The 25,199-nt window shown below is 42.3% G+C and overlaps 1 protein-coding gene across 6 annotated transcripts; it reads right to left on the bottom strand.

Moving 5' to 3' along the window:
* On the bottom strand, positions 1-24,545 carry LOC116769777 (transcription factor BCFI-like). Of its 6 annotated transcripts, none has more exons than XM_032661074.2 (10): positions 23,483-23,707; positions 14,256-14,560; positions 13,516-13,903; positions 7,035-7,153; positions 6,689-6,870; positions 5,893-5,956; positions 2,833-2,999; positions 1,789-1,950; positions 1,608-1,713; positions 1-1,523 (listed from the first exon to the last, which is right to left on the bottom strand). In XM_032661074.2, the coding sequence occupies exons 2-10, from the start codon at positions 14,353-14,355 to the stop codon at positions 1,297-1,299; spliced, it is 1,515 nt and encodes a 504-aa protein (XP_032516965.1). In that variant the 5' UTR covers positions 14,356-14,560; positions 23,483-23,707; the 3' UTR covers positions 1-1,296. The 6 variants fall into 6 exon arrangements, with proteins under 6 accessions (XP_032516965.1, XP_032516891.1, XP_032517035.1 ...); XM_032661000.2 differs by having other exon boundaries at positions 2,788-2,999; XM_032661144.2 differs by lacking the exon at positions 2,833-2,999 and adding an exon at positions 2,478-2,626 and having other exon boundaries at positions 23,483-23,706.
* Between the last annotated feature and the right edge of the window lie 654 nt (positions 24,546-25,199).

Here is a 25,199-nt window from a genome sequence, read left to right on the forward strand (position 1 = left end):
ACATTATCAATAGTTTGGTTTATTAAAAGTGTACTTTGATAGTATTCTTATGTTATATTATATTTACAAGATACAAGAGACGCGGCGCAGGTCGCGTGTCCCGTACCATTTGTTTATTATTATGAGAGGAACGCTCACCGCCACACACACACTTCCTCCGTGAGCAAAGTATTCACAATAAAATTAGTTTATATCTTTAACATGTCGAACTAATTAACATAACGATAAAATATTTATTCATATTTCTATAATATAATCATATATAAAATATATATTCGGCTTGTAGCACATTAGAGAGGCCTCAGATCTCCGTCGAGAGGAGCGAGTTCTGGGCCAAGACGGCCGCCTCGCCTCGCCCGTCTCCCAGCATCAGCTGATACCCCGTGGACTCGATACTTGTATATTCGGTGTCAGAAGTCCATCATTTTATTATACATATATAAGAGACGGAGACATGACGCTAGCCGGGCGGGTGCGTCCCTGGGGGTGTGGGGGCCTGGGGGCCTCTCGACCCTCGCAGACCAGAGAGAGTTTCGCTTATTATACAATGAAAGAATAATTTCATGAGATTCGATTATTATTTGGATGCGATCCCTCCCTCGGCCCACCGGCCCACAGCGGCGACACGGCTGCGACTCGCATTATATACAACAAACACATAACACAACGTGTAACAAACAATTCTTTGATAAAACTTATTCGTATCTTAACTTATAAATTCGTGGAATGCACTTACAAGTCATGGAGCTTAAGTGATAACATAAAAATATATTATGTAGTACAGTCTGGTTCGTGCAGCCTCTGCGGTGCTCTGACCTATACGATACATAGGCTGTATGACGTACATAAAGTAACGTTATATATATATGTATACATAGGAATGTAAAACTTCGGGTAGACCGAGGCACAGTGTTATATGATCTATATATTATTATTTGGTAACAGAAATGGTCAGCCGAGGGAGTGTCCGAGTGCGTCCGTCCGACCGACCCCGCCCGAGTGTGGGGAGTCTTTCGTCGAGCCCGAGCACTCCACCGCCTCACTCACTCACTCAACTTCACTGCTACAATCCGAACGCAGGCTCCGGAGCGTTCTAAATATTTTGCTTTAAATAATTTTCTATAAATGCTTGTACTCATATATTTATTCTTTATATATAAATTTGTCAGGAACAGCCTCCCGGCGGGTGGCGTATATTTGGTCAACTAGCAACTCCTCGGCTCTCACTCTCGCTACACTACATTAACTAATCTTATTCGACTGAGATTCTCAAGGCTGCGGCGGCTGCGGGTGCGCTCAGCTGCCGAGCGACACCACAGTCGGCCGCTCGAGGCGCTCCTGGGGCTCGACGCGGCGGTACTCGTCGTCGTAGTAGGCCTGCTGCTGCTGTTGGTGTTGCTGGTGTTGTTGCTGCTGCTGGTGCGCGTGGGCTGGCGCGGGCTCCTCCAGTTTCACAGTGTGCGGCTGCACGTAGTACCCCAGCGAACGGCCGCGAGCACCGCTCGACGAGGCGCCTATATCCACTGAAACGATACACACACATGTCAGTCTCTCCCTTTAACTTAAGGACTTCAACGGCTCGTTTCCTGTCTTCAGTCTGTACTCACATATGTTCTCTAACTCCGTCGTCCCTACGTTGAGAGTCGAGCGAACGGTGGTTTTACTTATATTGCGCTCCGTTTTCGTATTGTTCTTAGATTTTCGCTTTCTCGTCTGAAAATTATTTGGACATGTACAATACTCGTCTTAAACATATCTAGCTTCGGTGGTCGCGTCCCTGAGTCGTACCTGGATCGAATCCTTCTTCATGTTCTTCGGGCGGTTGATGCCGTGCAGTTTGAAGTACAACCCGCAAGCGTTGCACACGTTCTCCCCGAGCGGATTCCGACGCCATAAAGTAGTGATGGTGGTCTCACAGTTAGAACACACTCCCTGCCGCTTCGTACCCATCTGAACACACCACGTCAACTTAGTTCCGTGTACGTTTACAATTGTAAGTTGAATTCAGCAATGGCAAGCATGTTACAGTTTTCATAGTATGAAATTTTATGACTGTATGTACTATTCCTTTACAACATATTAGCTTTTGTTGAGCAGGTACATATAATGAAGCTCTCAGGAACAGTCACTATAAAATTTCTTACTATAAAAACATCTTATACTCAATATGATGCTTTATCGAATATATTTATGGTTTTGAAAATGGAATAGCAAAATGCAAGCATTTGAATAATCTCAATGTTAATTGATGATGAAGTGATTATGATTGATATGGGATTTAATGAAAACAGGTCATTGGGATATCAAGGATGAACACTACGACGGGTAACAAGAAGGAAGGAGGAGTCGACATAAATAGACTCAACACAAGAAAGAGACAGACAGGGGTTGTTCAGAGATATCACTCGCACGAACGAGAGTTCTGTCGGGTGCATGGAGGGCTCTAGGGATCGGGGGTTCGGGAGGGGCGGACGTACCCCTTTCTTCTGTTTGTAGTCAGGGGGAGTGGAGACGGCGAGCGCGGGCGCACAGATGGGCGAGGGCGCGGGCAAGGCGTGCATCGCGACGCCATTAAACTGGAAGCCCTTGTAGAAATCCGCGCCCGGCGGGGCCCCCTCTGCGGCCACTGCAACCAACAGTCAAGCGTCATCGTCACCGTCACGCTACGGAGCGCGCGAGGCGGACGCTCGGGCGCGGATTCCTCGCGGGCGCGGGGAGGGCGAGGGTCGCGGGGTGGTGGAGGGGGAGGGTCGGTCGAGCGGAGGTCGTGAGGGCGAGGCTGCGTACGTCGGGAGCGGGCGCCGGCGCCTGCGCCGCGTGCCGCTGACGTACCAGCCGCCGCGGGGGCTTCAGCGGCCGGTTCATGCCGTTCATCTTGGTGTAGAGACCGCAAGCGTTGCACAGGTAGTGTCCGGTGCCGTCTCGTCGCCACAGCGGCGTGTCGATGGCGCCGCAGTTCACGCACTCTCTGCCCTCCGTGAATACCTCCGCCATGTCGACTGCGCAACACACCATTAGCTCACACCTGAAGCCTAGCTCACTAGCCCGCGGCCCTCCGCGCAATTCCGTTGGCACCGAGCGTCCGATTTATTAATCACAGCGAGCGATAGCAAGCTCGCGAAACTCAGCGAGCATGTCATCAGAGTTCGATGCTATCATATAATTTTATAAACAAGTCAATCATTTTGCGTCTAGAAGATATACGTTACGACGAATTGTTTTTTTTTTTGTTAATTGATTCGATAAATACGACAATTTAAAGCTCCGTCAGCAAAGTCGCAGCCGATCGTCGAACCTCGTGAACCTTGACAATGGCCACAACGGCCGTTTGGTGAGTCAGGTCCGTCAAAGAGCGCTGAGTCGGCGTCCTGCCGTCGCGCGTGCCTCGCGACCCGCTCGTGACTAAATCCATGCTATTGTGTCTCCGGGTCAGTCGTACTCGCCGTACTCGCCGCTCTACTGGGAAATACACTACTTACGAGAATGCGCCATAGTTTCGTGTTCCATTATAATGTGCTATTGTTACGAGCCTCGTATCGGAGACTTGTAAATATTATTACGTTACGGTGCGAGTATGCGTATGTATGTCGAGGAAGCCTTCGTAACAGTTTCCTTTGTAAGCTGAGAGACTTAAGTCCCCGGAAGTTACAGAGTTGATTTTTATTTTAATTCACTTATTAGTATAAATTCAAATGCCGTGTATATATTGCGCATGTTCTGGCTCCGGGTCAGGCGCGTGTCACGTTACTCCACGTCTGGGGTAATGTTTTATGAGCATCATCGCTCGCTATAAACGACGAGAGGAGAGCCATGTGCGCTCGGATTGTGATTGTATCAAATGTCCTGTGGGAAGTTTAGATATGACGCTGATTATTATACAAACATAAACACTATACGAGTTTTAGGAAATTTAGGAACGAAGAACACCGTTCCACAAAAAGACGTTACTTTGTTAATGATTCATGCTACTTAATATTATTTATGTAAAGTAGTCATTGTATTCCTCATTAGTTATTGGCTTAAAGAACTAACAGAGTCAATGATTACATTTTATTTTTTCAAATGTTTCAATTCCATGGTCTCTATTAGTGGAATCCTTCTCAGTTATCTAGAATAGATGGTAGGAAGTGACGTCATGGTCCAAACTCGCCCTAATGATGTTTATTGTATCCTAACGAGGACTGTCCACTCCGGCTCTGTCTCCACGATAACGACACGCTGACAAATGGCTAACTTATGCTGACTTATCATTTAGAAGACGTAATTGCGGATAAAAATGCAACCAACAAATAAATATGTTACAACAGGCAGAATAATTATTGGGTTACGAACAAAAAATAATTAAAATCTTCTATTGTATTAAAAAAGCATCGATATTATAGAAACAATATAATGTCCACAGTTCCGTGGGACTAAGAACCGCACTGGGGTTACTTTTATGTTTATCAGTATATTTTTTTAGTTTTTAAACTTCATGTCCACATGGCCTCAATGTTTGACGACACAGTGTCCCGTGTGGCGAGAGTGTGCCTATGTAGAGGGTCTCGTAAAGTGGTCACCGGACGTTTGCCGGAGATGTTTGCGTGCGGCACGTGCCTTATCCGATGCCTTATATGGAATGCGATTTTAATGCGCTTAAAGGGAACGAGTTTATTTAGTGACATGACATCGTTTTTTGTCGGGACCTGCGACCTGCGACCTACGTAAACAAAGACAGACGACGCGGACACACGTCAAGGACAACGAAGATGAGCCGGCCCGAGCCTCGACCGTTGACGGGATACTTGCTATGGACATCTATATATATAAGATGATGATCTTTACATACAGGAATTTGTTCTCGTACTGACGGTCCACAACTGACTGACAGTTTAATGAAGTGAGCAACCCTAATGTCGAGTTCGTAATCTAATGATATATGAGTTGGTAATAAAACGAGAAGTCTCTCTATCACCAAAACAAACATATTTGGTAAATGTTTTTATTACGGTTATGAATTCGTCGCTTAAGTTGCAAAAAAGATTTTAAATGTTTATTAAATCACTCGAACACTAGAGAAACCTTTCAAAGAAAAGCCATTCATTATTTAATGGGTGACAAAACTGTAATAAAACCCATTCGGCCGCTGCGAGAACTGACGAAGGTTCAAGTGGCTGTGAAGTAAATGTGAAAAAATCTGTTTCAGCGACGTCGCGTCACACAGTCTTTAGTAGACAATGAAGAGCTGCGATCACTTATCACCGGCTGCTGGAGCTTTAAGACCGTATTAATAATATGTTCTGACAGCGGCGGAGGCGGGCTATCGCGGTCTGACCTCTCCCAAAAGTTATATCATACACGCACACACGCACACACGCACACAGCCACTATGTACGCTTGTTATCGGCGCATTTGGAATATCGCTCTATTGATCGTTTTGTGTGTTATAGTATTATTTTATCGGAGACATCTCTCGCTGCCGTTGTCGTGTCGTTTTTTTCTATTTTTATTGTTAACTACAGTAATGACACCACTCCTGTTACTTTTTCTGTGTACCTACAAAGTTTTTGAAGTGTTTTATTTACAAAGAGCGAGGACTCAATGTTCAGCGCTCGATATTGAATACTCAAACGTCAGTACGTGTGCCGACAACGGAGTGCCGAGCTAAAGTTATGTTTCTAAATATTTAGTAATTACTGCTCCGTTTATGACATGCTCGAAGTTTTCGCTCTCGTACTGCAGCTATGCCAGTATTGAGTGCCTACTTACGTGCTAAATGTGTCAGATGTTTCGCAACACAGCGTACAACATGTTAAAGTTAAAATATTATATAATGTATAGTACATCTCTTCAATATTAACTTATTATTTAAATAATGAAACCTCCTAATACAACATCACATCTTATACTCACTCGCTGAGAGGCTGGCGGCTGCGGAGAGGTGATTTCGTCGTCCACCGTTGAGACCCCACATGTCCTGGAACCATTCCATCATCACATCATCATCATCGTAGTGGTTTATTGATATCATTAACTAATTACTCCTTAACTATTTCTCGAGTTGATGACGTGCCCATTAATCTTTTATGAACACAAAAAGAAGTTATCTATTGAGTATTGTTACCCTAATACTATTATATTCTTTCGAATACTTATCTGCTTACATCCAACTTTTGTGCAATATTTGTTAAATCTTTTGAGAATCCCGTCGTGAGTCACGGGATCTATATATCTTAGAATTCTTTAGTTGTTAAACAAAGTTTCAAACGCTTAGTTCTTATTTTAACATAGTTTAAGAGCTTTACATATAATAGCGTGGCTTACATATGTAAATTGCGTCTAATATAGTCTCTTGACTGTTCTAAAAAGACACTGGAGAAGCAGTGTTTTAATAATCATGTACCCTACATCGGACCGTTTCGTAGTCACTGAAAGCGTCGTACGTTTTATTGTAATAGTTAGGAAAGTCAAGCTTCGATGATCACGGACTTGTTATCGGTGACATATTGCTCGGCGTTGTAACGACTGCTGCGTGTCGAATACTAAGTATCTCTTTAATTATACTAAAAATATGTTAAACGAACTCGTTTTTAATAATTTCAAGAATTATTTCACCGAAATCGACCTTTGGGTCTCGTTCATTTAGCCGCGGCTCGATGTTACATACTTTATTATATCTGGCACATGGCTGGATGTGTACAGTTCTTACAGATTGTCCATAGGCGTTGGAGGCGAGCGTGTTGGCACCATACACGATGGACGGCCGCGATGTGACGGCGGCGAAGGCCGGAGCGAACCGGCTGAAGGCGGGCAGAGCACCCGGAGACTCCGCCTCGCCAGCCTCGCTGTACTCCTCCATCACACCAGTTCCGCCATAGTTGGGAGAACCCCCTGTATCATACGTAAACACGTTACATAATCCTGACTATAGCTTGGCAGTAGACTGAGAAATGTCACTAAAGTGGTGGCGGAGGTGCATCTGAGGAATGCTAATAATTGAGTTTCAATGCTAATTGCTAATCTACATTGAGCTGAGATGTATCAGTGATGGTTACCGGCGCTGGAGCTCCACAGCTGCGTCTGTCCGATGTTGTCTCCGTTGAAGTACGGCGAGCTGGAGGTAGGGTAGGAGCACCGCGAGTACACGGAGTTACTACCACCTCCTCCTCCCCCACTGAAACATACACAGTTACAAATGACGCGCCCTCCTTAGAGCATACTCAACAAACTTAAAACGAAGAAAATACTCTTTAACGCTGAGTTGTACGATCATGTACCTCATATCTCGTATGAAACGTGATACCAGTGGACGTTTTAAGGTTGTATATTTTGCAACAGATATCCATCATAAAAGCTTCCGAGTTCCGCACATCATTCATAGGATGAGATGATTCACGTTGACAAAACACAAAGTTCGAAATGCAAAATAGGCTATCCGACCCGAACCGTGTTCGGAGTCAGCGTGTACGTAATGACTCATAAACAAAGCCTACTCGGTAACAACGAGTTTGGTAACTAGGAAATAAATAGTGATTAGGCTTTGACGAAGTATGGCCTAGAGAGAGCGAGCACCTACAATATGTTAAGGTGAAATGAGAAAAACTAATGTTTTCATAAAATAACAGGTCGTCTGTAGAGAAAGATTTAAATAACATAATATTGATCTAAATCAACCCACGTAACACTCGTCGTGTTCGGTGGAAGGCGTTACGTTAACTGTGGCATCGATTTAACTGAATGCTGTAAATTGGCTTAAAGAGATACAAAGGTGTATTGAAAACAAATATGGCCTTGATAATTTATGTATTTGTAAAGGAAAGTCTTCTATGAAGAGACACTGAAAGACTGATCATCCTAAAACATCTGCAAAAAAATTAATTATAGACGTTTACGAAAATAAAAAAAATATGTCTCACATTTAGAAAAATAAGGAATACTCTCGCAGACAAAGTTATAAAATAAAAATAATATTGTTGTGTTTGAAATGTAATCATGTAAAACACATCTGATTCTTAAAGAGCAAAATATTAAAATGTTATATGTTTACATATTATACACTAAGTAATGTCATCTACAAATAATATTTGTAATGCTATGTTTAAGTACAAGAAGCGCACGTCTAGTGGTCTGGAACATGTAGTTTCGGAAGTGCCAGTTATCTCTGGCTCCTCTCCTCTCCTCTCCCCTCCCCCCCCCCTCCAGCTCCGGCGCCCTCGTCCCGCTTGCATACATTAACGTGTATTTTAATAGTGTAATACTCCTTAGTCATTACCGAAGATCGAAACCCTTCTGTTTAGATTGGCGTTTCGTTTCTATTAAATTATGACCGATATTAAAGTTACTGAAAGTAAAGCGGATGTTTTTATTTACAAAGCACCAATGCTAATGAGTAAAATTCGCTAAGCAGTTACTTTATTTTACAGCCGACTAGGAGATCGTCGGTCGTTAACTTTATTCTCTTATAAATGAAAATAACTTTGTCGATGAACTGAAATTGTAAGATAACGTACGTCGTTAGCGTTTTGTTCGCTATCAGCACATCGAGAACCGAAGCTTAGTAAGTATTAGATATACTTGAAGAAGATATATGATTCGAATGGTACCCTCAGTCGAACCCGCATCCTAGTCACTAGCGTTACATGAAAAGTGAGAACGCCAAATACAGGTAATGTCGGGAGAGCGAGGACGACACCCGCAGCCGTTAATGTGGCACGTGCGCGTCTCCTGCGAGGTGAAGGGACCCGCAGCAAGACGCTCCGGTGAACTGAAGCCATCCTTGTATCCTCCAGCACGTGTCACACGGACGGTCACAGTAATTACCCTTTTCTATTGTTACACTAATAACAGTGTCACTGACCCGTCGCGTTGTTCCATAAACGAAATTTCAGAGGACCTAACTACCCCCATCCCCACCCCTTCCGCAGACTGTTAAAGCAATTTACATCGTCGCCAGCAATTAAATAGTTCTCAACTGTCATATCGCTTGCAGGTCTTTGTGTGTAATTGTGCGCGCGTCATTTTTAGTAGACTCACTTTGCTCTTCCCCGGACCCAACGTTAAGAGCCTATACAAATAACTCATTTGAGACACTTAAGTTGTCACTCGACACGGACCGAAAATAAAAAGTACAAATTTAGAAACGAACGGCTCTTAAAACGTGTAAAATAGCGCCTTCGAGATGACAAAAAACTGAGCTCTTCAAAAGTAAACACGACGCTAGCGCCTCACCTGGCTCGGATTCTTAAAGAGCGTAGATACTTCCTTCCCCTACACGGAGATAATTATCACTGATCATAGATGTTGTACGTTAGACATGTAACTGTTACCATAGCAATAAACAAACAATCATTTCATAATTAGCACGTTTTTCCTTGTATTTTCAGTTAAGGAACAACAGGCTTTGTGTATGTTTTAGAATTAATTAAATCGAGGAAAATTTTGTCTTATGACGAGATCTCACAAATTACATCTGCGATGAACGGATCTGCAGGTGATTAAAAATAGTAAGCAAACTAGTCACAAATGAAATATTTTTTACTTAACATTAAGAAAAAAATAACTATTATATATATTACGTTATTAAGGTTTTGATTTTATCTTTATGACAGATGAAAGAGATGTCACAAAACTTTCAGTGTCTAATTTTACACTGGTTTATTAAATATGATATTTTTCGATGATATCACATAGAGGCCGACCCTAGGACGCGACTCGATGGGTGTAGATGCAGTCCCAATACAAATAATATTCTGACACGACTTGCGGACATACATACATACATATATATCATGTTTGTCGCCTTTTCATATTATCATCGAGGCGAGTATTGTTTTAGTGTTAACAAACACAGCCTTTTTTTTCAATCTTCCGCTGTTCCGAGTCGTTTCTCATTATTTGCACAAACTGTTCCCCTCTCGGGCCGTTTGCTCAGCGTCTTAGCGCATTAGCTATAAATTAATCCCCATATTGACAAACAAATGTATTTAACGAGCGACAAAAAGAGGGTCCTTAGAAGTTCGACGTCGCGACCTGCTTTACCTGTACCTGGTTGATGTTTAGACTGTCTTGCATATAGCACAGGACGGAACATTCACATTCATTTTGTTCTCATCTTACTTGCATCGAACCATCTCATTGAATACTTATCAGGCAGGTTGTTGTTTCTGCTGACATCTTGTCACTTTATTACTGTATGTTTTTTGGTTGCTCTAGACTTGACTTCACTAAAAAATCGTAAGAATATAAGAAGTAAACCATAATGAAACTTGTTTTTTGTTTTCTAAACTTTTTTCTATTTCATTTATAAAAATCCTAAGGTTTTGTATGAACAAGTCCCGTAAACTAAGAATGAAAAATCGAATCGAATATACTGAAGTGTGTTCCTTTTACCAAGGGTAGTCAACAAAAAGTGGAGGGAAGTGTTCGCCACCACCAAATACTTGTTGGAGACAAAATATAATTTTCTGTTGCGCATTTCTGACTGTACAGTATACATAGATATGTTAAACGTACGCACGTGTTTTATAAACGTGGCAAATAAGTTTGTATTGATCAAAACCTATCTCCTTATGTTTCTTTTCATTTAATCAGTATTACATAATTATCTTCACATTTACGGGATCTATTATCGTGATTCATCCGGTCACATTAAACATGTTTGTATCTGCGAGGAATAGAGGGATTGAGAGTGACAGAGATCCGTCTCTTCACTAGCACCGCTATGATGTTTTTGGATGGAAACATGTTTTTTTGCAAACTAATCCATAATATATATCGACACGACAGATACTATGTATAATATACATGAAAAATAAAATCCACTCTCAAACAGACTACGGCACCTGTCACACTCGCTAGACAAAGATATCGCGTAGTCGTTTCCAAAACTAACGCGATGTCTCCGTCGATAGCGAACTTCAGATATTAAGAAACGAATTAAACGAATCATTGTTTCACTGAACATGAATCGTGAATCATTGATTAGCGTTGACCAAAAGAAAACCTGTATTGGATTCGGTGAAGAAAATCTCTATAGGATTTATATCGAGACGCCTTCAGACATTGGAGGAGTATTGCTGTGAGTTCCGATGGACCGCTGTCCGTGAAACGTTCGGAAACAGTTCTACATGATAACGTTCCAATGACAATAAAATTACAAAAATAAATGTCGCTCTGTAAACAATGGTCGTATTATTACTAACGGGCGGGCTGTCTCTGTGTGTGTGCAGTCATCAAAACACCGAGTGAGTCGTGAGCATGTGTGCGTGTTGCGTGTATAGAGGGGAGGGCGTCTGTGTGTGCGTGACTCCGCTAATTGCGCGATAACAACGCGACACCAAAATTGTGCTCCACATTAGTATTTTTAAATAAACGACCAGCGAAATGTACAAACGACCGACTCATCGGAACAGATTACTAAATGAAGAAGGAAACCTCCCAGACGGTGTTATGGGAACGAAACCGAACTATAATATAGGAATCGATTTGTTTTGTTTGAATCGAATCGTTTGAATCGAATTGTTACGAGTCACTAGAACTGGAATCGTATATATATATATATATATATATATATATATATATAGAATAGGCGTGTAGTATAAGCTGTAACAATAAATGAATCACATGTAAAAGTAAGTCAGACTTTTGACTTTACCCTTCGTTTCCGGACGCATAATATTATCGTCGTGAGCAGTCATCGCTAGGGCCGTTGAAGCGGTGAGCGACTGAGCACACTCTGTGTTGTAACTTAGTAGTTACGATACACAACATACATACATACATACATACATACATACATACATACATACACACATACACACCCACATACGTACACAGATCTCGTTACATACTATTGGTTGATTTTACAACAGTGAAGTAGTTCGAAGGGGTGTTACATTCGAAGGAGCGATCGGGTAACAGCGTCGTAACCAGCTTGTACTGTATCGTGATACGGATCTCTCTATCATCAAGCATATCGAGATGATATATTTGCTGACAGTGAGACGGTCTGAGAGGTGTGGTGCGAGCATTGTATCCCCGTGTGTGTCGCTGGAGCTGACGATATCGTCCTCACGGAAAACTACTGCCTGGTGTTCGGTGAAACGGCACGTGGGGATGGAGACGCGAGGAATGCGGCTTGCGACACACACGGCACGGCACGTACTGGCTGATAACATACACACGACACACATCACACACATCACACAATATATGAAGAACGGACAGTTGGATCTGACGGAGGTTAGGGAACGAGCGACATCTTTAAGGATGTTGACGATGCTGGAAACCTGGTGGTGGTGCCTTCAGCCAGGAAGTAAACGGTCAGGGACCAGCTCTTAATGAAAAGATGATGAAACATAGAAAACTATGTACAACAAGAACTAGTAGAAAATCAATGAAGTCTAGTTTGAAGTCCAGACGAGATATTAAAAATTATTATTAGGATTTAATTCTTTGTATTTGACTCTCAGGCGGCCGTCGCATTCCCTCCCTTCCTGACCGTTCCTTAACGTCACTGTCCTAAATGTTCTGGTCTCTGTCTCCGTGTGTTCCGTCACACGTGATGACGTCTTCTTCATCTTCTATCAGCTTACATAACTTTAGTTTACCATATTATATAATAACGTCTCATAGTTTTTGTCAACTTCCGTTTTATATTCAGATCCCTCTTATCTCAGCCTTTAAGTTTATTTCGTTGATTGTTGACGAATTTTTTAACGCCCATCTATGTTAAAAACCAAAATTAATTCTAAATTGCTCACAACAATGAATCTTCCTGAGAGTCTCCCCTCTCATCCAGGTACTAGTCCTTTCTATCAAACGAAGCTTACAATTGCCGGTGTTGAAACAGGGCCAAGCGTTGAGGATAAAGTCTGACACTATTAGTATAATAATAAAACAACAATAAACTTGAAGGAAAACAGCGACCGCGTCGCAGCTCACTGAGACTCGTGTTTGTTTTAATAAATGACATTCTAATTTTATAATATAATTAGGTACAAAGTAAATACACAGAGATAATGACAGCCGTCGACTCGCTTGTGTTCGAGTCTGACAATGTTCCCAAGAAGTGCTAATTAAACTTATGTTATTTTACTTCCAACAAATAACTATTTGTTTTCTTTTAATATTTTGCCCTCTCGTTTGTGATTGAAGTCACGCGTTACTATTGAAATTCATTAAATTATAATTGTCAGTAAGAGGAGACCGTTTCATCTGATGAACTGCTTTTGGGTAGTATAAATCTTCCCTTCTATCTTCGAGTAGGCGTCTGACGTATATATTTTTTTAAAGATATTATATGAATTATGTTAAACGAGACGCAGAATTATTAGAGCATACACCGAGTGGAACCCGTTACCATAGGCCCATAATGACGTGCACTCGTTGTAATACTCGCTGGAGATCGTATTCCGTTAGAAATATTGATTGAAATGGTCTCTTAAAATGTATTACAAAGTTATCGAGCCGACGTGTAGTGCGACCACGTCGGCCGCTGTCTTATGTTACATAGGAACAGGCAATAAGACTACTCACCCGTCAACGTGATGATGGTGTTCGTGCGTGTAGGGCGGCGGGGGCGGTGGAGGAGCGCCCGCGTACGTCTCGTAGTGAAGCGAGCGGTAGTCCTCCCGGCGCTCCGGGGACGGCGTCGGCCGGGGGCTGCGGCCGCGAAGGTAGGCTCCGTCCGTGGAGCCCCCCGCCGGCTTGAACAGGCTCTCCTCGAGGTGCGCGTAGGCCTGCATGTCGCGTGCGTGTGTCGCGTGCGGGTGAGCGTGCGCGGGCGCCGGCCGCAGCTCCTGGTAGCTGCGCGAGTGGGACGGAGACAGCTCCTCGCCGGGGGCGTAGCCGAAAGACGGCGGGGGCGGACTGTCCGCGCCGGCCGCGCTCGCCGCACTCACCGCGCCGCACTCCGCCTCGCCCTCTGAACACACACACGAGGATTCGTCACTGAGGAGCTCCCATTGGCCTCGACTCTCGATATGTTACGACAAACGACCGTCGCACTCCGGCGATACTATACGATCGAATTGGACTGACTGCGGTCGCCGGTGGCTTCAGTCAGTGATCGAGTTGTTCTTGAGGCCACGATTCTAACTACTAATGGGAAATTTAAATAATCAAAAGTGCGGTTTTAAACACATTATGGAGCGGTAACAGCCGCACTTTTGTTTATTTCGATTTAATGCCATACGATGGAGGCGGCGTGTCGTCGTATAGCGAGCGCCAATTGTGCGGAGGACGCACGGGGAGGTTATGAAGCGAGGAGTACGTACCTTTGATACAGTTGTTGTTCACCTCTCCAAATAGTGCATCCAATTCGAAGTTCTCAGTCTTCGGCCAGGCGGAGGGCCACGCGTCGTGCAACATTATCATTAACGAACAACACTACCCGCGACTCGCGAGGTGCGAACTGTGAGCGAGTGATGCGCGTGCGCTCGTGTCGGCGCTTGCCTCGGGACTGACTGGTCGCTGATGAAGTACGGACGACGCGCGACCCTCCCTCGGAGCCCTTCACACGGGGCCAGGGGACACGGGGACGGGGAACACTCCCCCTACCACCTCCACCACCACCCATATACTGTATGTATGTAAAATACGTCACGCAGAGTCTACTGGCGATCATGATATTTTGAACGATCGTATTATATAGGGATGAGGGGTGGAAAATATTAAAAAAATAGACGTGTGCTTTAAACGCTCGAGCGCTCAATATTGTGCTCACTTTATGCACTCAATACTGTTTCAAAAATGAATCTATTCAGTAAATGAAACTCAAAGATATGTTTCCAATAAGCGCCCTTCGTTAGCAATGCGTCGTTTACTAACGCAGAATTCATTCACAGCTGATCGCATACGAGCATAGATAAGCGGTATCAGAGAGCACGTGCAGCTGAGCGTAATGATGCGTTATCAGAACAAGGCGAGCGAACGGGGGGGGGGAGGGGCGGCTCCTGGAAGAAAGGAAGCTGGAACCGCACTAGTTTAAAGAGATGTGGCCTTGTGGCAGCGTCTTAACAGACACGTGATAACAACATCAGGATGAAAGAAATAAAAAAATATTTTACTATCGTTCAGGCCGTTTATAAAAACGAAACCATTTATTTAAATTTAATATGGTTACCGAGACAGTTGATTTGTTAACTAAACAAATAAGATACGAATGCTGTCCCAAAACGAGCAAAAAGAGTAATAAATCCGCAGGAGATAATCATAATATCTGTCATCAGTTTTGTTTTAGTCGAACAATATTTCCATGAACCGAGGAGTGCTCTATAAACATGTTAGTCGCGGGTCGCCTGCGCCCGAACGTCTCCCGGGAATCAATAAATTTTATCGCATTAGCAGCAGAGAATGTTGTAAATCTGCTCCCGGACAGTTTTTCTCATTTCCGAGTAACCCACGAATAAAAAAAGAGTGTGAGAGCTCTGAGGGCGCGGACGCCCCGTCGCGAGCGACCCCGAGTGTCTGATACGACCAGCACCCCAACAAAGCTCGGCCTTTGTTTAAAACCACGGATTACGTTAGACCGACCACAACTCTATACACAAACATACATCCGACAACGAGCTGTCAAATAAAATAACAATTGTTTAAAACAATGACAAAATAATAAGCCTTCGATCCCCAACGGGATGGAGTCGCACATGTCGCGGAGGCGAATGTTGTCAAACACGAAACAAAAAGTGTTCGGAGTGGTCCAGATGATGGTGGACCTGATGCAGGTGGTCCAGGCGCAGCGTCATGATGTAACCTCTGTAAGGTGAGCTCCAGCGATTGTGTTCGTCCTTGCCTCGGCGACGATAAGATAGAACGCGGAAGTGTTCCGACACGGTCTGCTCATATCACCGAAGCAACAATGAACTCGCCGATACTGCGCTGATAAATGTACTCGTAATATTCTCTAATCGACTCATACATAGAATCCACTTCATTCATTAAAATTCCTGACGTAGTTTCATCGTTGTGAAAATTTTCTACCATTTTCGTTTTTACATTTACAGGCTACATGTCGTATAAGATTATGTAATGGTTTCGGAAACGAGTAGACGCGTAAAGCTAAAGACGGCGACCCATTCAAGGGTTAATGTTTCTCGGGAATACATTGAATTGTATCAATGGAACAGAGCTAACCTCCAGAATACACTAATTAGTTGTTCGCGGAAGACGGTGGGAACCGGCTTCAGATATACTCTGAAGATTACCTGGCGGTGACTAACTCGCAGGCAACGACACCTTAATACTTTAATCGGTTATAATAATGCATATTGTTATTAAAGGGTTTCGCCCAAAAGCGTCGACCGAGCACCAGAGAGAACACTCAGCACGTTGTTGTTATCAGGTTACCTTCTACATATTGTCGATATCAAAACTATGTCTTGTACCGAGATCGACTTCGAAGCGAGACACAGAAATATCACTGGCATTTATCTCCAACTAATAATTATAAAGTAACAAAATTTGTAGAACTCCTGATCCGTGATATAATTCTGCTGTCGTAATGACCCTTCGGTATTAAACACTAATTAGGAAATTTTGTGCTTCATTAGAAAGGCAAATAATAATGGCTTATGACATGTTTGTCTTTCCGTCGGAAGTTGATAACAAAGCAGATGGATGGATAGATTTTTTCATGTTCAATACATGTATACGTCAATGAGTTTGACTTTTCAGTTTTAACGGTTTTTTGTGAACCTCGAACATAAATATAGAACGTGAATAACTTGTTAATTAGCTTGCGGTTCACAAACACACAGGAAGTAACGAACGAAATAGAACTTTAATAAGTTATTGTTACAATAAACGATGTATTTTTAAAACAAATATTGATAATGAGCTCATTTAATAATTCTTTAATGTTGTTTGTCTTAACACAACACAACACAACAGAAAACCAAGAACACATGTATGTACTATACGTGTTCATGTAGGTACTGGATTAGTCTCCAGAATGTGAAGTCTGATTTGTTTTAGTTTTGCTGTGTTTATTTAAAGGCCAAATAAATGCAGGAGCATAATATTGTATAATTCAATAGTCATCATATTTAGTATTAGTCCCTTCATCATTCAAAAATCTTTAGAGCCTTGGCTTGTGGTCTATACTCTATACTCTATAGTTATTGTAATTAATATTTATATTCGAACATTATTGACAGCTTAATTAAGTAAATCATTACAGATTGTTATTGTATATAAGTGTCTATTAGTATATTGTGTACATGTGTCGTCATCCCGTGCCATAAGTGATCCCCTCACATAACTTTCCGTCTTGCCGGTTCAGTCTGATCTCCTACTCCCTCATATCTCCAGCTGGTAATGACTAACCGGCCAGGAATGACTCCACGCTCAAACAGTATTACAAAGGGCGAGTTTCTCGCAAATATTTATAACATTATTCACCCTCGACCGTCTCCGACAATTTGTAAAGACCGAGGAAGGGGCCCGAGCCCTCCGCCCGCCCACATCCGCCCGCGTTCACATACACTAAGATAACAGTATGACCTTTAAACATAAAGACAGACCTCATTTGGAATTGTGATGTTCTTCTATAAGGAACGGGATTGTTGTGGAGGCAGGGAATCAGCACTGAAGAAATGTCAAGTACATATTCATGAAGAGAGTGAACACGCATTTCTCTTAACATAAACTATTTTCATTCTTTTTGCATATTTTTTGAGCTTTCGTCAAAAATTACTTAATGAGTTTGTTTATGAAACAAAACCAAAAGTTATCGATGGGTTACAACTGTGGTGGTTGATGGGGTAAATATCCTTCCGTGGCATCCAAAACTGTAAGATATTTTTTTATATTCCGCCTCTTTTTAATATTAAGTCATTCTACATGGGTCCAGTATGAAGGCAGTGTTCCGTACCTAAGAGGGAGGTGTAAGAGTGAGGTCTAAGAGGGAGGTCCACCTACATGAGCAGATATATGTACATATTTTCATCTCTCATCAGTCATCTCTGTAATGTAAAAAGTTTTATACGTTTTGTATGTCTGTATAGTTTAATTGTTCGTGGCTATATCTCGAGAACGGCCCCGTCTTTGTAATTTCAACTGTCATATTATTAGCCGGAGTACACGATAGTTGTGGAAAGTCTCAACAGATGTTAAATAATATGGCGAAAATTGTTAAGAATGTTTGTTGTAGTTGTGAATCTATTTTGGCTACATTAGAAATGAAAACCAAACAATTGAAAATGAATAGACTTGGTTGTTAAGAAACTCAAATGAGTTATTTAAAATAATAAAATCTCAGGCATGAAACTTCTTTAAATAAAATCATCGACAAAGTTTCGTAGACTAGACATTTAAAACACATTTATGTGGAGTTTTAAACATAAAATCAATAGGCATATTTTTTCTTTGTTTGTCTGTAGAGTATTTGTTTGTGGATAGCTCAGTAACTAATACAACAACAACATTTTTTTTCTATTATTCCAAACGCCGTCAGTTACCGCACTTACAATTTATCTTTCGCCGGGAATGATCGACGATTCCACATGTTACAAACTTAATAAATAAATAAGTTCAAAACATTAGAGTTCCGGTTTGAATTAACTGAGATTATAACTTGATAAATACCTATTTCTGAACTAAACAATAATAACTCCTTGTCGAGGACAAGAGGTAGATACTTGGGTAGCTATAGTTCAAAAATATGGTTAAGCTTGTTCTCAAAAGATTTCTGTGTCAGTTTAATATTATATGATGAAATTATTGAATCTGTGAGAGAAAATTTTAAGATTGTCAGCGAGGCTGTGTGTAAGTCCTCCGGGTACATATCGTATCGTTTGTTACTGGCTAGTGTCGTGTCTGTGTCGTCAGGGGGCGCTGCGCTCGGACGGGTTCCTAAATGACCAATATCATTACCGAACTCAAAGAATGTAACGGTTTTATAATAGCTTAATGTAATGTATTTGCCAATTTCATTAATAACTATACTTTAAATATCATCAACTACGCGGTTAAATAAACGATAAATATAAATTATAACTGCTGTCATACTCGTTCCTTAACTTATATATCTACATCATACATGGATATTGAACGGACACGGGACACGGGACACGGGACACGGGACACTAGACTAGGAATAGGGACACACCAGCCTGTGTATGTGTATGTGTATGTATGTGTATGTGGACGTCGACAGTTCAAATAAATAAGATATTAATATTTAGAGGCTCGGGCCGGAGGTCGCCCGCTGTTTATCAGTAAAGTAGCCCCCCCCTCTCCCCACTCTCTGCCCCCCTTCGCCCGCCGCGAGCTGCAGCGCCGGAGCTAATAACCAGTCGCCATGTTATAATGTATATAATACTGCGGTAGGACTCGGCCTCGGCGCTGTACCTACTGAACTATAAGTACTATATGGTGCAGTGGACTGCTCTATGATATATTAATACACGTTGCTCAAACAGTTAGAACATTAGTCGGATCAACACACGACTTTAAAAATACCAACGGAGGTGACTGGCGAGGACACCTCGTGAGAGGAGCCGCGGCGGCGTTCGGCGAGTCCCTGGCGCTGGCGGAGATTCTTATTACATACGCCTCTGATTATATTTTTTAAGAGGAATGTTTTCAAACGATTAATTAAAAATATAATTTAAATGTCAAAAGTGTTCGTGTTACGTAAAGCCGTAACCTCCGACCCCGTCGTAAACAAACCGTTATCTCGCTGCTACTTTTTAACGACTCCTCGACGGAACTCGTCTCAGATAACGTGATGCTGTGGGAGATGTTTCTCCAGCCGCCCTCCTTCACTAATACTCATCTTTACTATACGATACATATCGATCGATAATATATCGATATGTAACGAATGATAACTTAGTTTAATCGATAATAGTCGTACTATATCGATATGTAACGAATGATAACTTAGTTTAATCGATGAGGATCTATCGATTCAGATAATTTTATTATATTTTTAGTGTTTCATAGACCGTTCCAGAACAGAAGCAGAGTATCGATGATTGTTAGCTTCAGAGAAATACAAATGTAAAACTTACAGAACAGAATCTCGACTCGAATCATTATAATAAATAATAATAAACGTAACCATTTGAGCTCTCGATGACGTTGATTCAAAATATTTTTTAATCACACCAAGTCTCGTAGCAATCGTTTATCAATGGAAAGTTTTTAGAGACGTCTTAATATTTTAATTATGTTCACAAAGTAATTTTATTTATTGATGCGTTCGATGAGACAATACGTGAAGACTTTCTTCAAAAAATAATTCTCTCTAAATGAAGCAAACTTCGGAAAAACACTTTGAAAATAGATGATGCGATACTACATACGAAATATTAGTAGAAGTTCCAAGCCAGCATCAGAAGACGCTCAATATAAAGGAAGAGCTTAAATAAAGAAAGAGCTACTTGTGGAAACAGTGTGTGGATTGGGAGTTTGGGAAAGAGAATCCGGACAAGAAAGGAGACCAGAAAAATATGTTTATAGGAAAATTAGAAAAATATATCTCAAATAACATCTCAGTGACATGTCAGCATCTAAAGAAAACGGATTTGTTATAAGATTCTATCTGTTGTACTTTTAGAGAAATCGTATTTGAAAAAAATACATCAATCAGGAAGAACCCTCGAGGAGACTCCAAGTATTTTGTAATTTAACCGCAGGAATGTCATCAATATTCTTTTATAGGTCTCACTCATTGATTCTCAAATATAAACTTAGCGCCCGAAACAGACCAGGTTGGTTCTCATTTCAAAAGGCGGCCGCCTAATATGTTCGCGATGAGCCATGGTTGACAAACGAGTTATAGACAGATCGATCGTTTCTTTGTCTTTAATATCTGAACGACACTGACTTTAAATTAGACTCGATTCTAACCAATACACTCTGTATCCTACATTATTATAATGAATAATCTGGAACAGAAATGTGTTCAGTACTAACTTTTCAAAGTAAGTCAAAGGAAATCGGTCAAACGGAAGCGATCACACTGACGAGGTGAACTACTAGGTACGAGTTAACTATAACTAAATACATAGCTTGTGTGCGAAAGTTGCGTATACTAGGAAGATACTGAGAAAATATTAGTGTTACGTTAATAGAAACTAGTCTGAAAAACAATGAAACAGCTATGTGACTTTCATTGACACAAAATATTTATTAACTAATACGTTCTTTGGACAAAATAAGTTAGTTTATGATCACAAGAACTCATCGGGATTACTTCTCAATTCACTATATGTGTTCAATCTCTTGTTAAACACATGTAAAGATTTCCACTTCTAAGTCACCTCGGACATGTGAGTCAATAATGTGAGGGAGTGTCTGGAGTTGACACTAGTCCGAAACAATCAAACTATAGTCACAGTTTATCAGACGATAATAACGTCCGTCGTTTGAACTTAACATTTTCATGGTATAAATATCTTTTCAAAGTTATGTATTGGAAGACGTCTCTCGTTATAACTCAGTAAACTAAATTTAAACTTATCAAGAGTCATTCAAGCCGTCATATATTAACGCGTTATATTTTGTCTAACGGCTCCTTCGCTAACTGACTCCGTAATGTTATCCGCTCTTGATTAACGAATGCAATCTCATTGAGGCGTCTGGTCTGTAATCTATTTACCTATTTATATACACAGAACCGTTTATATATATTATTGAAACATTAAACGATCGCCTATAACTCCCGGAAACAGGACTGACCTGTCTCATCTCTGTCTGACGAGTCCTCAGCAAGGCGACAGATAGCTTCCATAGACAGATAGCATGACCCTATCAGCTCAGCCAGCTGGCGCGCGCTATGTGTCTGTATGTGTGTATGTAAGTTCCTCGTAAACTTGTCTGATGGTGTTCGTCGTTCCTCGTAAACTTGTAATGCGCACGTTCTTCTCCGGAATCCTCGTGATCGCGAGAGGCTTCGCCGCGGCGTCACGTAGAACGCTCGGAGCATCGCATATACATCGATTGAGAAATATTTCAACACACTTTATGTGAGTACAGTGTGTTGTATCAAGTAATAATTAGTGACTACAAGGTCACTAAAACGTCTGAACCACAGTCAACATACTGCTTGTTGATATGTTCAAGTAACAATAAATTCAGGTACTGTGTTGTAGTACCTACCCACTTTTATTTTATTTTTTATGACTTCCAGTATTTTATTGTGAACTTGGGCATAGACTTACATATATTATACAGTAACCACGTCGTTAGGTGTAGCTATGCCTGGGGTCTGCGGGGGCCGGGGGGGTCGGGTGGTGGTGGTGGGGAGGGGGAGTAGTGCGGTGGGGGTCAGCGCGGGCGCAGCGGGCGCTCTTATCGCTGTCACCGCGCTCCCCTCGCCCCCCCTCGCCCCGTGCGACCCGCTCCGTGTAACAACGGTAACGTGAATCAGGTCGACGGCTTTACATCTTTCAACTTACAACTAGACGACAATTTCAAATAGTTAATTATATTATACGAGAAGGTAGCGGCCGATGGTTACTTATCTATCGGCTGCATTGTTTCATTTTATATTTTACTTTACAGAATCCTTTAAATATCCCCGACAAAACCTTTTCACATGCGTAGATAACTATAACAGTCACCGCCTCCTATAAAATACTCTATAGACTTTTGTCAAAGACAATGTTTTTGACCTACACGTATATCCAAACAGTAGCTACATGATAGTGTTACCTTTTCTTCAATCAAATAAATAAGATGAATCGGAATCGGAGAGTGTCTCGAATGCGTCTCATGAATGAAATGTAACCGGAGAGGAGTGACCCCGGCGGATACCGGGAAATATGATCAAGACGTCCAAATGATCCGCTGTGAGAAATTCACGAACATAGACCAAACATCACACGACTGTGTCCAAGGAACACATATATATGTATGTATAATATAGGGTCGATTACCAAGGAAAATAGCAAGAGACGCTGGGCCGAGAAACATTTATTGGACATTAATTAGTCGAAACAAAAATTATTCATTTATTTTTATAATTTATTTGTGACTTTGTATTGTTCTTAAATAAATATTATTGAATAAGTTGGTATTGTATAAGGTAGGTTTATTTAGAACCTATATATATATATAATATGGAAGTCACTAAGTACCAAACCACATCGAAATCAGAAGAGAAGACGGCGACAAGTTAACAGGAAGAGGAGCGGAATGGTGTTTCTGTAAACTTCTTTTAATTATTTTGTTTGTTTTTATCAGAGTCAAAAATTTCGAGTGATACATAGTAATATTATCACTAGATTGACTCACTTTTTATAAGTTTATACATAGACACTTCAGCTTCAGAACCTTCCCACTTATAAAATTATTATCATTCTTTTAATGGAAAAAACTAGATCATGTCGGGAGGTCGAATGTGGTTTCGGTTGGAATTAAAACGTCGAACGTTGTTACAACGTGATGGCGGCTGGCGTTATCAGCGGCGGACGGAAACACTCGCGCTCGGCTCAGTGGAGAGGCGTTTACGTTGCAGAACAAAACACAAGACTCGTCACGTGGAACAACTCACCCGGCCGGCGCCGACCAGCGTCCTGGAGAGAGAATCACGGCCATGGTGACGGAAGTCTTATAAAAGTTTATGAGTTCTAGTGTGGAGGCTGAGGCGCAGGTGGCTGCCTAGGAAAGGGGTCACCGGCGGGGCTCCGGGGCTGCGGGGGCGACGGTCAACACTCGCTAACAATAACAAGGAAACTCGTAACAGCGCGCGGCTCGCGGCTCGCGGCCGCCACGCACGGCTCTCTACTGCCGCTCGCTGACTATGAGCGATTTCGCTTTATCTAATCGGCGGATGATAAAGCGCTGCGACTCCCGCGTGTACAGACACACAGGCTCGCGCTCCACACCCGGCGAGAGCTCCCCGCGAGAAGAAACGCACCCTCGGGACACAAGGGGAACCACCGGCGGAAGACAGAAGACACTCTGATGACCAGCTCCACATGAAGGAAATACGTTTCAGCGAATAGCAATAAAAGTAACAGTCGTGTGTGTTCGACGCTCGCATTATACATCTCACGGAGCCGACCGCAGCTATTGTGTCGCTCTCTAGCTTGAACCACTCGTTAGTAATAAACGGCGCCTACTCACACGAACAAAGAAAATGCAATGTTATACATACAACCTTCACCAATTACAAAACCCAAGGATCGCGTAACCTCATCACATGTATCGGTGGTCAGACCACGAGAAGCTTCGAAGACTGATCTTCAAGTGTTTCAGGCACCGACACGGGCGAGACCTGTCGAAGAAGAGGAGAAGGTTCACTCACCGAACTGGTAGTCGTTCTTTGCGGTAGCCATGGAGCAGCGCTGACAGGGACACGCAGCGGCTGGTGCAACACGAGGGCGAGGGCGGCGCGAGCTGGCGGCGAGGGTCACGAGGGAGGCGAGGGGGGAGAGGGAGGCGAGGGGCGCGCATGTCGCGGACAGCGGCGACAGCGAGCGCGCGCGGCGGAGGACGGCGCGCGAGTCCTCGCTCACTCGGACGCAGCCCGCGGCCCGCGCCGCCCAGCGCTGACGCAACCCGCGCCGCCCTCGCCCTCGCCCTCACCCTCGCCCGCTCCCCAAATACGACCTCCGACGACTTCAAAGGGGACGGCACCACGGCCACTGCTCGTTGTCTCCAACGGTCTACTTGAAGAGATCGATGATATAAGCGTAAACTTGCCGATTAAAATTCTATGTGTTAAGTAAACTGGTACTATTACTTTGCTAAAGGTTATTTGTAAAGTAATCATTTTAAAATTTAAAAAATAGCCCAAAGTTTGATGTCCACTAGTTTAAAGATATCCGTCGAGGAGCAAGCCCGTCCACTGTCCGTATTAATTCACACATTAGTTCGTTCAGCTCCTGTATGTTATAATGATAGTATTAAGGTGGATCCTTTGGTGGCCTTCCTTGGAAGTGATGGACATTTTCTTAGGGATTATATTTTAAATATCCTCATTTTAAAAATGTTCAGTTACCTACACCATTAGGTGCTTGACCTACCCAAGATTTTAATCATGGTAATCATAAAACTTCTTTACCATTTTAAAGTCTGCCTGTTCGCCTCTCTACACTTCCTCAACTCCCCTCTCCACCTGTTCATCTCTCTTCCTGTCCGCTTTTCCCCCTGTTTCTCTCTCTACACTTCCTCAACTCCCCTCTCCGTCTGTTCATCTCTCTTCCTATCCGCATTTAATGTTATGCACGTAAGTAAAAAAAATCATCTCGTTCATAGTTTAAACA

The sequence above is a fragment of the Danaus plexippus genome, assembly GCF_018135715.1.
Source record: "Danaus plexippus chromosome 3 unlocalized genomic scaffold, MEX_DaPlex mxdp_25, whole genome shotgun sequence".
NCBI classification, from domain to species: domain Eukaryota; kingdom Metazoa; phylum Arthropoda; class Insecta; order Lepidoptera; family Nymphalidae; genus Danaus; species Danaus plexippus.

Excerpts from the sequence above, each read along its gene's own strand:
- LOC116769777 (XM_032661000.2), bottom strand. The coding sequence starts at position 14,355 with ATGATAATGTTGCACGACGCGTGGCCCTCCGCCTGGCCGAAGACTGAG. Across the intron at positions 6,871-7,034 it reads GCTGTGGAGCTCCAGCGCCG|GGGGTTCTCCCAACTATGGC; the intron begins GTAACCATCACT and ends CGTATGATACAG. Across the intron at positions 5,957-6,688 it reads CCAACGCCTATGGACAATCT|GACATGTGGGGTCTCAACGG; the intron begins GTAAGAACTGTA and ends GAATGGTTCCAG.